Genomic DNA, 12,477 nt, shown 5'->3' with positions numbered 1-12,477 from the left:
GGCAAACTACGATTATGTTACACATTAGCGACCGGTTTGATAGTTGTTAATAAATTGTGGTAATGTGAATGAATTTTAAGTGTAATTTTATTAGGAAAACACCCTTAAAAGTTAAAATCTCCATGGGGAGACATTTTTTCTCCATAAGCAAGCAATCTCACCTATAAAGTTGTGTTTTTGTCTCCAAGGGGAAGCAATTTTATAAATCTATAATGAATTTTAACTGTTTTACCAAATGGAAAGAAAGCTATAGGTTCTAAATGGTTTATAAAACTAAGCTTAAACCTGATGGAACTATAGAGAGACACAAGGCTAGATTGGTAGCTATTGGATATCAACAAGTAGAGGGTCAAGATTTTACTCAAACATTTTCACCTGTTGCTAAGCTAGCAACTGTCAGAATTGTGATAGCCTTAGCTACTATCCATAATTGGTCATTATGTCAACTGGAGGTAAATAATGCATTCTTGCATGGTTTCTTAGATGAGGAGGTCTATATGTTACCACCAGCAGGTTATACTAAGGCTAAGAAGGGAGAAGTTTGTAGACTTAAGAAGTCATTGTATGGCCTAAAACAAGCTTCTAGGCAGTGGAACAAAGAGCTAACCAGATTCCTTATGTCTATTGATTTTCAACAATCTAAGCAAGATTATTCTCTATTCACAAGAACAAAGAATGGTGAGTTCTTGGTAATTCTGGTGTATGTAGATGACATGATGGTTACAGGGACTTCATTGTCTCAAATTAATGAAGTGAAGAAAGCTCTTGACTAAGCATTCACTATCAAGGATCTTGGTGAATTAAATTATTTTCTTGGGGTTGAAATCACAAGATCTAGTCAAGGTACTTTTATGTCTCAGAAAAAGTATATCAAAGACATTCTCACTGACACTGGTATGGAAGAATGTTTCCCTGTTAATGCTCCTCTCTCTGCTGGATTGAAGTTGAATACTGAAGTTGGAGATATCTTAGAAGAACCTGATGTGTATAGAAGATTAGTTGGGACACTTTTATATCTTGGCATCACAAGACCAGATTTATCCTATGCTGTGCAACATCTAAGCCAATTTATGCACACTCCTCGAGCTCCACACTTAAAGGCAGCTTTACATGTTGTTAAGTATCTAAAGGGGACTTTAGATTTTGGTTTACATTATACTGCAGACAGTAATCTCAATGTACATGCTTATAGTGACTCTGACTGGAGTTCTTGCACATTCAGCAGCAGGTCATTAAGTGCATATGCAGTATTCATTGGTTCCAATCTTGTTTCATGGAAAACTAAAAAGCAAACTTCAGTTAGCAAGTCCTCCACAGAAGCTGAGTATAGGAGTATGTCAAATGCTGCAAGTGAATTGGTTTGGGTTCATGGCTTACTCACAGACTTGCAACTGTCAATCTCTCTACCTATTACTTTGTATTGTGATAATACATCAGCAGAACACTTGGCTCATAATCCAATGTTTCACGAGAAAACCAAGCACTTAAAGAGAGATATGCATTATGTGCGTGAACAAGTTGCTGAAGGTTTTCTTACTACTGCTCATGTTTCAACCAAGCAGCAGCTAGCTGATGTTCTTACAAAGGCTCTTGCATCTCCTCAACATTCTGCTATTTGTTCCAAGCTTGGACTCGTCTCTCAGTCCAGCTTGAAGGGGGTGTAAAAGATATTTATTTTATGTAAAATTAGTTAAGAGTTAGTTAGATTACTTCTCTATAAATAGACAATGTTGTTATGTCTATTACTGACTTTTACATTGTAAGAAATACTCTTCTTCTTCTTTCTCTCTCAATAATAACATTTTTGAGCTGATTAGCTCCTTCAAATTTTCATTACCACTCATTACCACCTACAGGCTACAAGGTGGTATTGGATGGGAATGAAAATTCAAGAAGAAAAGTGGACAATTTAGGATAAATTAGCATTACCATAGGAATGGACAATGATATTTTTCACAAATTTACACACAAATTCATTCTCATTACCACCATTTATAACCAACTATCAAACGGACCATAGAAGTACTATTCATAACAATTGCTACAAGTCACCTAATCTTTGGTACCCTATATGAAGTAATTTAGAGCAAAAATGCTACTGAACGATACATTCTACCTTAAATAAGAAATTATGTAACTGCAACTATTCAAGTCCTAGTCAGCATGAAAGCTTATTACAACCAACCACAATGAAGAAAAAAGTACGAGATTAACAATCAGTAACAATTCTCATACATATCTGGCGAGCAATGATATTCCCATACCGGGTGCCAATACCATGACATTTATGTAATTTTGATGACAAGTAATATTATATAAATTTTTTTTTTTTTTTTTGAGGGGGCTTATTAGTTGAAATCTTATATCATATCTTAACAATATCTTATCATATCAGTTAGTTGTTAAATCATATCTGAGCTACATCTAATCATATCAAGTATCTGGTATGAGAAAAGTTTCCCCATACCGGATATGGGAGTATACTTTCTCCATATCTGGCTTTAACAAACTCATGATTTCTCTTCTAAATGCAGCCGCAGTGTAGCTTTGGTATTGCTCTGTCTTTGCATTGTTCTTCAGGTCTTGATCACCGGAATTAGTGATCTTACTAGTTATTACATATTCAAAGGGTTTTTGTTACCACTTGCTAGTCATTGCATTAAAACTGCGTACAATTTATTCTTACGATACAATCCTAATTACGATATAATCCAAACATAAAGATTCTAATTTATTTTTGTACAAAATAAATTATAAGTATTAATACCGAAAATTAGTCGTCACTTTACTAATCAAATGTTTTCCGTAAACTGCTTGCCCAAATTTCTTTGATCCATCGGTCCTCTGCACACAGACGTCCAAGGGCTCAATTGTGGCATCATAATTTGGCTGCACATTCATCAAAATATCATTCAGTTTCACCGTTTAGATCGAGAATAGCACAAGAGATCATATAAAGAGGCTAACCTCATAGAAGTAAGCAGCAGAAACACGGTATTTGGGTGCCTTATTAACAACCCGATGTAGGGTGGACTCGTACAATCCATTTGACAAAATCTGCATATAATCAAATCTCTTATAACAATTAGTAGATGCTATCGATCAATTATTGAAATTGTAAGGAGGGTTGGTGAAGACCTTCAACATATCACCAATATTGCAGACAAATGTCCCAGGAATCGGAGGAGCCCAAATCCATTCTCCCGAATGGTTCCGAACCTTCAAACACACATTTAAAGTGAATTAAGAATAAGGAACACACAACCAAGTGACCACAAATGAACTAAGATGTGGTATAATCTATTCAACTAATTTTGACTCATGTGAACTAATTGGAACATACTTTTATAATTTATCTAAACTAATCTAAACTGATTGAATAAGTCAAAATAGGTTTGACGAAACACTACCTAATAAAAAGAATACTTGTAAACTAATAATAATGACCAAGCAAGTAAAACGAAGATAATACTTATAGAGTAATAAGAATAAGCAAACACGCAAGTGACGCAACCATGCGACCACAAATAAGCTAAGAGTTAACCAATAAGAAAAAATAACAAAAATATGTAGGATACTTGTATTGCTTAGTCAAAGCTATAGTCTTCTTTAGCTTATGGACTAGCTTTTCTTATTCTTTGCATTATCTTCTTATTCTTATTCTAGATTTGTGTAAATTTCAATCTCTTTGTACCAATATATATTAGTGACCAATTTATGTTATATATAGTGACCAATTTATGTGAATGTAAGTAAGCCCCAAATATTATCACTGGCAAATCAAAATCTAAACTAGATCTGCATGTTTGACAGGTTTGGTCCCTAAGATAAGTAAATATCAAATTTACCTGGAGAGCTGTTATACTCTCATCTTGATTGACAAGCGTCAAAAGACCTGTTGAGGGACATTTTGAAATCAATACCATAACATAGAAGCCAAAATTTTCCATCTTCTCAAACAAAAACTTACCATAATCTGTGTGGGCTCCACTGGGGTATGGCGTAAGTATAAAGAGTGAGCACAACAACAAAATGTAAACCATTAAACAGCAAAAATCAAAGGAGAAAGAGATGCAGTAACAGTAACTTCAAAGTTACCATCCAATGCCATTTTCTGGTTTGTCATGACAATTTTCTTCTGACACCACAGGATAACCGATCAACCGCATAACCCAAAATGGATCACCAGCTATATGACCCTCCATCTCAGTGACCGACCCACTCAAGGCTAGAGCAATGCCTCTCATAATTTTTCTAGAAAGTTCTGTTGTTATGCCAATAGAAAGAAGCATGGTCAACACTCAACAGCCACATTCTGCCTGGAGAAAGCTAAGGGGTAAAAAGCATGCCTGTGCAAAGGTCAATGTATTGCTCCATCACTATTTTATAGTTTTGAGGATTAGATGGCCTGCATTAAGGGAGGGAGATCCATTACCTTACAAAATCTTGAGAGAGTAAGCTCAAAGCTTACAAATTGATCTAGTCATGTGACGATTGTGAATACAAGCTTGAAGTTTTTTACTTTTCCACATTTATCATAGCCAATAAATGAAACAAGGAAAATATAACCAAGATATATGCCACATACCATAAGTTAGGTCCTACCAGTGGTTTCCCCATATCTCCATACATGCCGTGCTTCAATTCTCTGTAACACTGATTGGGGCAGAAGAAAATCATATTCTAGGTAAAGCACTTGACTGCAAAACCTCCCATTAAATAATCTTAATTATCTTTATAAATGATTTGGCTAGACATCTAATTATTTGAAGACACAAGTGCTGCCTCTAGGATATTAGAAAACCTATCCTCGTGATTTGTTTTGAATAGTATTAATTTTCTTTCGGTGTATAGAAAACGTAATAAGGCAGTAACATAAGCAGGATTTGATCTGATGACTTCGCCCATTGGGTACCACCTTCAGAAGAGTCTATCGACTAAGCTAGTTGGCATCAATAGTTTTTCATAGTATTGAATCATTGATCATAGATCATGGGGAAATATCAAAATTGGCGCGCCATCCAATATGGATTCACAAAACAAGATAATGGTTCTTTTACTCTTCAGAATAAAGAATGATGGCAACAAAATAACAGAAAGAGGATCAAGCGAAACATTATATTAAGCATACTCAACTGAGTGTAACCAGTGTTTCCCGTCACAAACAGCATACATAACGATCAGATGGAAGGATAAGTGATCATTGACTTACATCAATAGCTTCATGCATGTCAGGAGCACCCTTGGTTACATTGTCTCCAACTTCTTGATATCCCCTGCATTTGAAGACTGAGTCACATTAATGTTACTCAAACTCGCCAAATCATCACAAGTACTTGTGTTGGATCTTCGACACTTCAACATATGTATAAATATTTGATACTTCATTTTGGACCAATAACATGGAATTAATTCATAACTGAATATGACACTTGGGACTCAGGGATGCATGTCCGATTAGCATATTGTCACAGTCAATAGCAGAGTGGACACCGTTGATGAAATATGCAAGAAAAGGTAAAGCTTGTATCGAAAATGAAAAGAGTTGAGTATACTAGGAAAATTACCTGTATCCAGTGCCAGCAGACAGCTTGATCTTGAGTTTTTCTTCAAGAGGCAGATCAAAAAACGTGCGTGTGGCATCTCTGACTTCTTTCAAGAGGGAGTCTGGGATGCTGTGGCCTTTCTACTCAGCCAAAAAAGAACCATTCAGTACGGGGACAACAAAACTGAGCAGCATATTAGAACCAATAAATTATTCTCCCTTCATTAAACATAACATTACTCATTTCAGCAATCAAAATGCCTACTCCGGATGCGATGATGTTTGATAAAAAGTGCTTATTTCAGATCCATTTAGAGAGTACGGTTAACCAATATATAGTTTGGACCGGATGGGGGTTTTATAGAAGGATTATACATTGTTGTAACTTATTAAAGTAAGGGCAGGGCATTATGTTACTCTATTTAAACTACTCATGCATTTTATTATGGAGTACCATGTAAAAAAATCCCGCTTCTCGACAGGCTTGATCCAATTGTTTGACAACTTCACATACACCAGCATCCTCAGCTATCTTTGCATCATCAGATTTTGCAATCAGAGGACTAACATCTGCATTGTGTCACATGGATTAAATCACTAAACAAAGCAAAAGGTGAGTAAAGCTAAAGTTCACATTTTGGATGACAGAATTAGAATTACATTTCTTTGATAATACCAACACATTGAGCATTATGGTTACAAGTGAAATAGAAATATAGCATAGATTACATATTTATGCTGCAGCTCTTAGTGAACTTTGATTATCATAACATTGATCACCATAACTGTAGCCCTGGGGAGAAATTTGGTCGATAGAGCAATGGGTTACCCTAATGCCCTGATTCTGATTCCAGTTTAATAATTTTTGAGACACAAATTAAAACATATATGTGAATTTTATCGTACTCATATTCCAAAAGCAGAACTCAATCTTGTTTTTTTTTCAGTTTTCATTTTTTCCCCATCCATATAAAGTAGAAGTATAAAATAGGAAGCTGTTATCAAACCAATACTCTCTCCGTTCAATAGGATCTTTATCACTTACCTTTCTAAAATGTCCAAAACAAAGTTTCTCAAGAAAAATAATTTCTCACTTCCTCTTATATCCAAGTCACTTTACCTCCCATTAGAAGAACTGTTATTTTCTGCTTTCAATTCCAGTATTTTCTCTTACTACTTTTTCGCTCTATTCCCATTCTCAATTATTTTCATTCTATCAATAGTATTTTCACCCTTCATTTCCGTGGCACTGAAAGGCAAAAATAATATCATGACAAATACAATGTAAGAAACTAAGTATCACTGTCAACTTCAAGAAGTAATTGCTTCTATACAAGTAGCTTTCCTGTAAGGATGTGAATCTACAATAAAGAGAATCCAGAAGGTATATGCTGATATGCACCACTTTAGCATAGATGATAAAAATAACAACTCAGCATATAGATATGAATTTTAAAAATTAACTAAGTAAGCTAGTGGATACTACTGGTATCAGGTGTATCTAGAGCGAGATTTCGACTTTCATACCCAATTCTAAAGCCTGAAATTTTTATATTTAATACAGGAAACCAAATCACATATCTTGCAAATAAAGGTAAACTAAGGGTGCATTCTTACCTTATTAAAAAATACATAAGGTTCAGGTTCGATAAAGTCAAATCAGGTCCAATAAGATCTAATGAGTTTAAATCTAATTAGTTTAGGTAAAGATAACGCAACCTAAGATTACACATTTGCAGATAAAAGGCTAACGCAATCTTTTTATAGTATAAAATCATTAAGCAACTGCTGACCAAACAAAGAAAATGGGGTTAATAGCCCACTAATGTACTACTAATCAACTCATATTCCTGTTGATCAAGCCTCATCTAAATTGTTTTGTTCCCAAGCAAAGACATTTACTGGGCAGTTCGTCCCATTGATTCGGACATATACGATTGGATTCCCCTTATTTCGAAGGAAATAAGTTTCGATAAGTTTCAATAATTTCTGATAGTTATTGATAAATCAAATCAGTTGAATAAAATACACCACAAATCTACTAATCTACCACACTACCAGACTACCAGTACTAACATACTAAGAACAATTGACTTAGTCAACCTTGTTAATTGACCTCCCAATAAGAACAAGGAAAAATTCACATGAATAATCCCAACATTTACCCGTCTTTCTCAAAATAATCCCAACTTTAGATTATTCCAAAATAATCCCAACTTTTGAGAGGACCTTTTCAAAATAAGCCAAACTATATTTTTCCTTGCTCGCACTAATCTATTTTTGGTCTATAATACGATTGAAAATTAATAATTCGAATTATTTTGAGAATGTAAACCCTAAAGTTGGGATTATTCTGAAATAATTCAAAGTTGGGATTATTTTGAGAAGACCGATAAAAGTTGAGATTATTCATGTCAATTTAAAAAACCAAAAAGAACAATAACTGACCCTAAAAATGAGAGGGAGAGGTGATAGATCGGTGGAAAATCACCCCGAATTTCAGGGCATTGCTTAGGGATCGAATCCTCATCGAATTATTGGGGCATTTACTTCTGGGTTGTTAGCCTTATATCCAGCCTTTTCGAATCAATTATCTTTCCTCCTAGAAAAATGACCCTAAAAACGAGGAAACAAATTATCTACCCACAACTTGAAACACTAATTAAACACCCAATTCTTTCATGGCAAGTAACAAAATAACAAATACGAGCATATTGTCTTATTGTATATACTCTCCATCAAAATACTTTTGTAACCCAAAAAATAAATTATAAAACTAAATTGAACAACTTCAACTCATGATTTTATGATTTTATCTAAGAAGAATAGAAATTGAACTTAAAAAGAAAAAAATTACAGTAGCAGAAAGAATCGTAAATAAATTACCTATAATAGGAATTGATTTGAAGTTGGTGGCCATTGAATTAAGCTCGAAGATGATCACTTTCTCTTTCTATTCCTCGATCCAGTTTATTCGTCTTCTTTTTTCAGTTCGTTTTCTATGAGCAGCTCTGCAGCTGACTATAACTGGGAGTTTCCCGGACTAATAACTCCCTTTGACTTTGGTCATCTTTATTTTGGACTTCTTTTTGGTCAAGTAAAAAGATATTAGGAACTCTCGTGGTGAGGGAAACTCCTAATTTATCGAATACAAGAATAGAGGATAAAAAAAATGATTACAGATATAAATAGAAAAAGAATTTGTTATTAAATATAATCCCCAACATAAGCAATCCAATCGGCAGTGCGGTTTGCTTCTCTGAAAATATGGTTGATGTCCAAGTGCTCGAATTAATTGAAAACTAAAGAAGAAAAAAAAACATTAATCAAAGGAAGGAAGCAAAGTATGTTTTGGATATAAAAAAAGTGCCAACTTGATGTAGGTTGGGAGCCGAACATTGCACCTAATGCACACACTATATTCCAAGTTCGTTACCACTACATACGCCCCCGTTCATTTTATTTATTAAACTGCAGTTTTTTATTTTAAATTCAATTTTACCAACTGTCTGGGGCCAGGTCCTCCCCCCTATTATAATTTGTCGCATAATGTATTTAACTGAAGTTCTATTCTATTCACCTTATCTTTACTTATTAAATTTTGCTCATCGTGGTCCGTGGATACTAAATTTTGCTGATCGTGGATGTTAATTACAAGTTACTTTATATGCTTCCATAATCTATCTCGTGTCTTTGCTTTTTGCATAGGACTATAGGAGAGGCTTCTATTGCGGCATAATTACAAGTTTGACTCTATATGACAAATCTTACATTAGATTTCGTCATGCACAAGAATTTAAGGTTAATCACTCACTTTTTGTGAAGTATGATGGATTAACACGAGGATCATCGAGAATAATAAGGCAATGATACTTTATTTCACGTCATTATATAGTGGAGCAAGTCTAAACTTTCAAGACGATAAGCTAGAAAGTTGAGCAGTAGCAATAACTTTGGTCAAAATCGCAACTTTTGCTTTTCATATTGCCCAAGTACTCATAAAAATGTGCTTTGTTGAAAACAATCGCACAAAGACGAGAAAAGAGAGTACATGCTACTAATTTCATGGTATTATTAGTGGATCAGAGTAAGAACTAAAGCATGCCACTTTGCATCAGCTTTTTTTCTTTATGAAAGAAATGTGTGCCCTTCGTTTGGGCTCGTTGTTTCGAGGGGGTGATAGATCCACACAAATATCACATATAGGCGGGTATAGCCATATAAGGGATCCAATTTTAAGGGCATTTTAGGGACGAGTTTTATCTTTTAAATATAATTTGTGAGAAGTATATAAATTTATGGGTAATGCTAAATGCAGCCCTTAGGGTTGCATATAAGCATTAAATACCTTTCCTAAACTAGTATAAAGTTGGTTATTTATGACAAAAAGCATGCATTTATCAAGGTCATTAATGCTTGTTTTACAAAATAGTTTCCATTTATAGGTTCTTATATGCAGCCCTAAGGGCTGCATTTAGCTTTTCCCTAAATTTATTCATATATTTTATAGTGAAAGTATTGGGTCAAACCGTCTTATAAATACTTACTGTCAGACGGGCTGACCTAAATAAAAAAAATATATATTAATAAACCCTAACTTCTTTCATTCAGCCGTGAGATTTTATTTACTCCAAAGAGTTTTCTCTCTCTCTTTTCTCTTTCACGTCATCTTCTTTCTCCAGCCTTTTGGTTCTTTCCTCTATTTCTCTCTCCGACACTACTCTCCTTACGTCGGCTGGAGTTCATCGCCCTTCCTTTCACGTCGCCGGAGGTTCGCGCTGTTGCCGGAGGTCGAGCGGGACTGCTGCTGCTCGATAACCAAATCTTCATGAAATTCTTAATCTCAGTCTCCATTCTTTTCCTATTTTTCATTTTCTGTTGGTTATTTTTATGTTTCAATTGGTTATTGTTTTGTTTCAGTTAGTTATTGTTTTGTTTCAGTTGGACTCTGTTTCGTAATATGTGTACCAACTGAAAGAAATAATGGACCAACTAAAACAAATAATGGACCAACTGAAAGAAATAATGGGCCAACTGAAAGAAATAATGGACCAACTGAAAAAATTTGAAATCAACTGAACAAAAAATGAAACCAACTGAAAAAAATTGAAACCAACTGAAGAAAAATTTGAAACCAACAGAAAAAAAATTGAAACCAACTGGAAGTCGTCCGACCAAATATTATGGTCGGACACGTCTGACCCAATACCTTCTCTATTCTAAATTGGGTCTTGATAATGATGTTTGTGTCATTTTTGTTAAAAGGTTGTAGTTATGCTAACACGATAGATAAATAAGACGGTGTGACGTAATCTATAAACATGCCTATATTTTAAAAACATAAATATATAATACTACATGGAATTGTAACTTGCAAAGGTTGTTTCCTTTCTTAAATTGTTGCAAAATAATACTAACAAATCCTACTTCATTAGTTCAATTGTAAAGGAAAGCTAAACTACATCCAAGAAAACCCAAAAATCGTGAATCTTATTTCAAGATCCACATCACAAGCCCTCTTCATGAGTAGAGACTTATTTGTTAAAGCAACTGATCGTAAACCTATACCTCCCAATAGTCCCAAACCTTTGGTTAAAAAGAGGGTAGAGCATTTAATCTAATGGGTTCCTGAAGATATTTGAATGATTGTTAATTAAGGTGAATGAGTCTCATTGACAGCATTTGGTGAGTTTTTTTTTAAAAAAAAGAAATACAAAAAAAATTTTAAAAGGTTGAAGAGTATTTGGTGAAAAAAAATAATTATTCAAAAGTATTTTGAGGAACAATACGTTTAAATAACTACTCTTCGCGTGTTAGAAGAAAACTTCACTCAACAGATGAACAATAATTCATTCCATCTCCCTCCAAAATTACATGAATAAACGAATACTACCTCCGTTTTTGAACAAGTGAAACACTTTTCTTAATTGGAATAGTTAAAATAAGTACAGTCAAGCTTAAAATGGTAAAAAAAAGTTTAAAATTATTATAGATCTGCCACCAAAAAGCAGGAGTGACCACAACTTTTTTATTTCACTGTTTGAATTATCCTACCTTATTACATGCCCAACTTTCTCTCTTTACATTCCATAATATTCCTCCACTTTTCTATATTATATTTCACCTATTGAGAAATAGAGGAAGTACTACTGGCTAGTAAACGATAGAAGTTACTCCCTCCGTTTTTTTGTAATTGCTACTTTCTCCTTTTTTCCATTTGCATAATAATTTAGGCAATGTCACTTTGAAAATTTTTAAATACTACTTTTTGACCAATTTAGGTTATGTTCAGTTCACCTTATTTTTGCTTATTTCAGATCTAATCAGATCAGATCAGATCAGAAAATAAGTTCAGATCAGATCAGAAAAATAAGTTAAGATCAGATCGGATCATAAAAAATTATTATAGATTTGCCACCAAAAAGCAGGAGTGACCACAACTTTTTTATTTCACTATTTGAATTACCCTGTCTAATCAGATCAGATCAGATCAGGAGTGACCACAACTTTTTTATTTCACTGATCTGATATGATTATTACTGAAATAAAAAAGTTGTGGTCAGATCATGCTTATATTTAAAAACTCATTATTACTATTAAATATCTTTCATTACATATTAGTAAAAATTATAATAATTGAATATTAATAAAATACTCATTGAGACGAATCAAACAAGACCCCACATGACGATATTTTTTCTTATATATATATTGAGAAAAATCTAAAAGATTCTCTCTAGTTGTGAATAGCGTCAAGATTCTAAGTTAGAAAGATAAAAAAAATACAAAGGGAGTATTATTATTTACTAGTACATTTGTTCAAAAGGATTATTATTGTTGTTGTTAAACTTATTAATTATTAATATTGGTAATTATTATTAATCTTGTTGTTACCATTATGAATGTCATTGTTATCATTATATTAAGTTATT

At 33.7% G+C, this 12,477-nt stretch overlaps 1 protein-coding gene across 2 annotated transcripts; it reads right to left on the bottom strand.

Moving 5' to 3' along the window:
- Nucleotides 1–2,542: 2,542 nt before the first annotated feature.
- On the bottom strand, nucleotides 2,543–8,625 carry LOC104894872 (probable 2-oxoglutarate-dependent dioxygenase At3g50210). Of its 2 annotated transcripts, XM_010681221.4 has the most exons (12): nucleotides 8,432–8,623; nucleotides 6,000–6,115; nucleotides 5,568–5,686; nucleotides 5,213–5,276; nucleotides 4,589–4,656; nucleotides 4,350–4,408; nucleotides 4,099–4,264; nucleotides 3,971–3,990; nucleotides 3,849–3,895; nucleotides 3,139–3,219; nucleotides 2,968–3,057; nucleotides 2,543–2,889 (listed from the first exon to the last, which is right to left on the bottom strand). In XM_010681221.4, the coding sequence occupies exons 1-12, from the start codon at nucleotides 8,463–8,465 to the stop codon at nucleotides 2,761–2,763; spliced, it is 993 nt and encodes a 330-aa protein (XP_010679523.2). In that variant the 5' UTR covers nucleotides 8,466–8,623; the 3' UTR covers nucleotides 2,543–2,760. The 2 variants fall into 2 exon arrangements, with proteins under 2 accessions (XP_010679523.2, XP_048502234.1); XM_048646277.2 differs by lacking the exon at nucleotides 3,139–3,219 and having other exon boundaries at nucleotides 8,432–8,625.
- Between the last annotated feature and the right edge of the window lie 3,852 nt (nucleotides 8,626–12,477).

Source organism: Beta vulgaris, chromosome 6, assembly GCF_026745355.1.
Source record: "Beta vulgaris subsp. vulgaris cultivar EL10 chromosome 6, EL10.2, whole genome shotgun sequence".
Classification (NCBI taxonomy): Eukaryota; Viridiplantae; Streptophyta; class Magnoliopsida; order Caryophyllales; family Amaranthaceae; genus Beta; species Beta vulgaris.
Note: the sequence above shows the minus strand (reverse complement) of the source record. Positions and strands in the feature narration are given on the sequence as shown.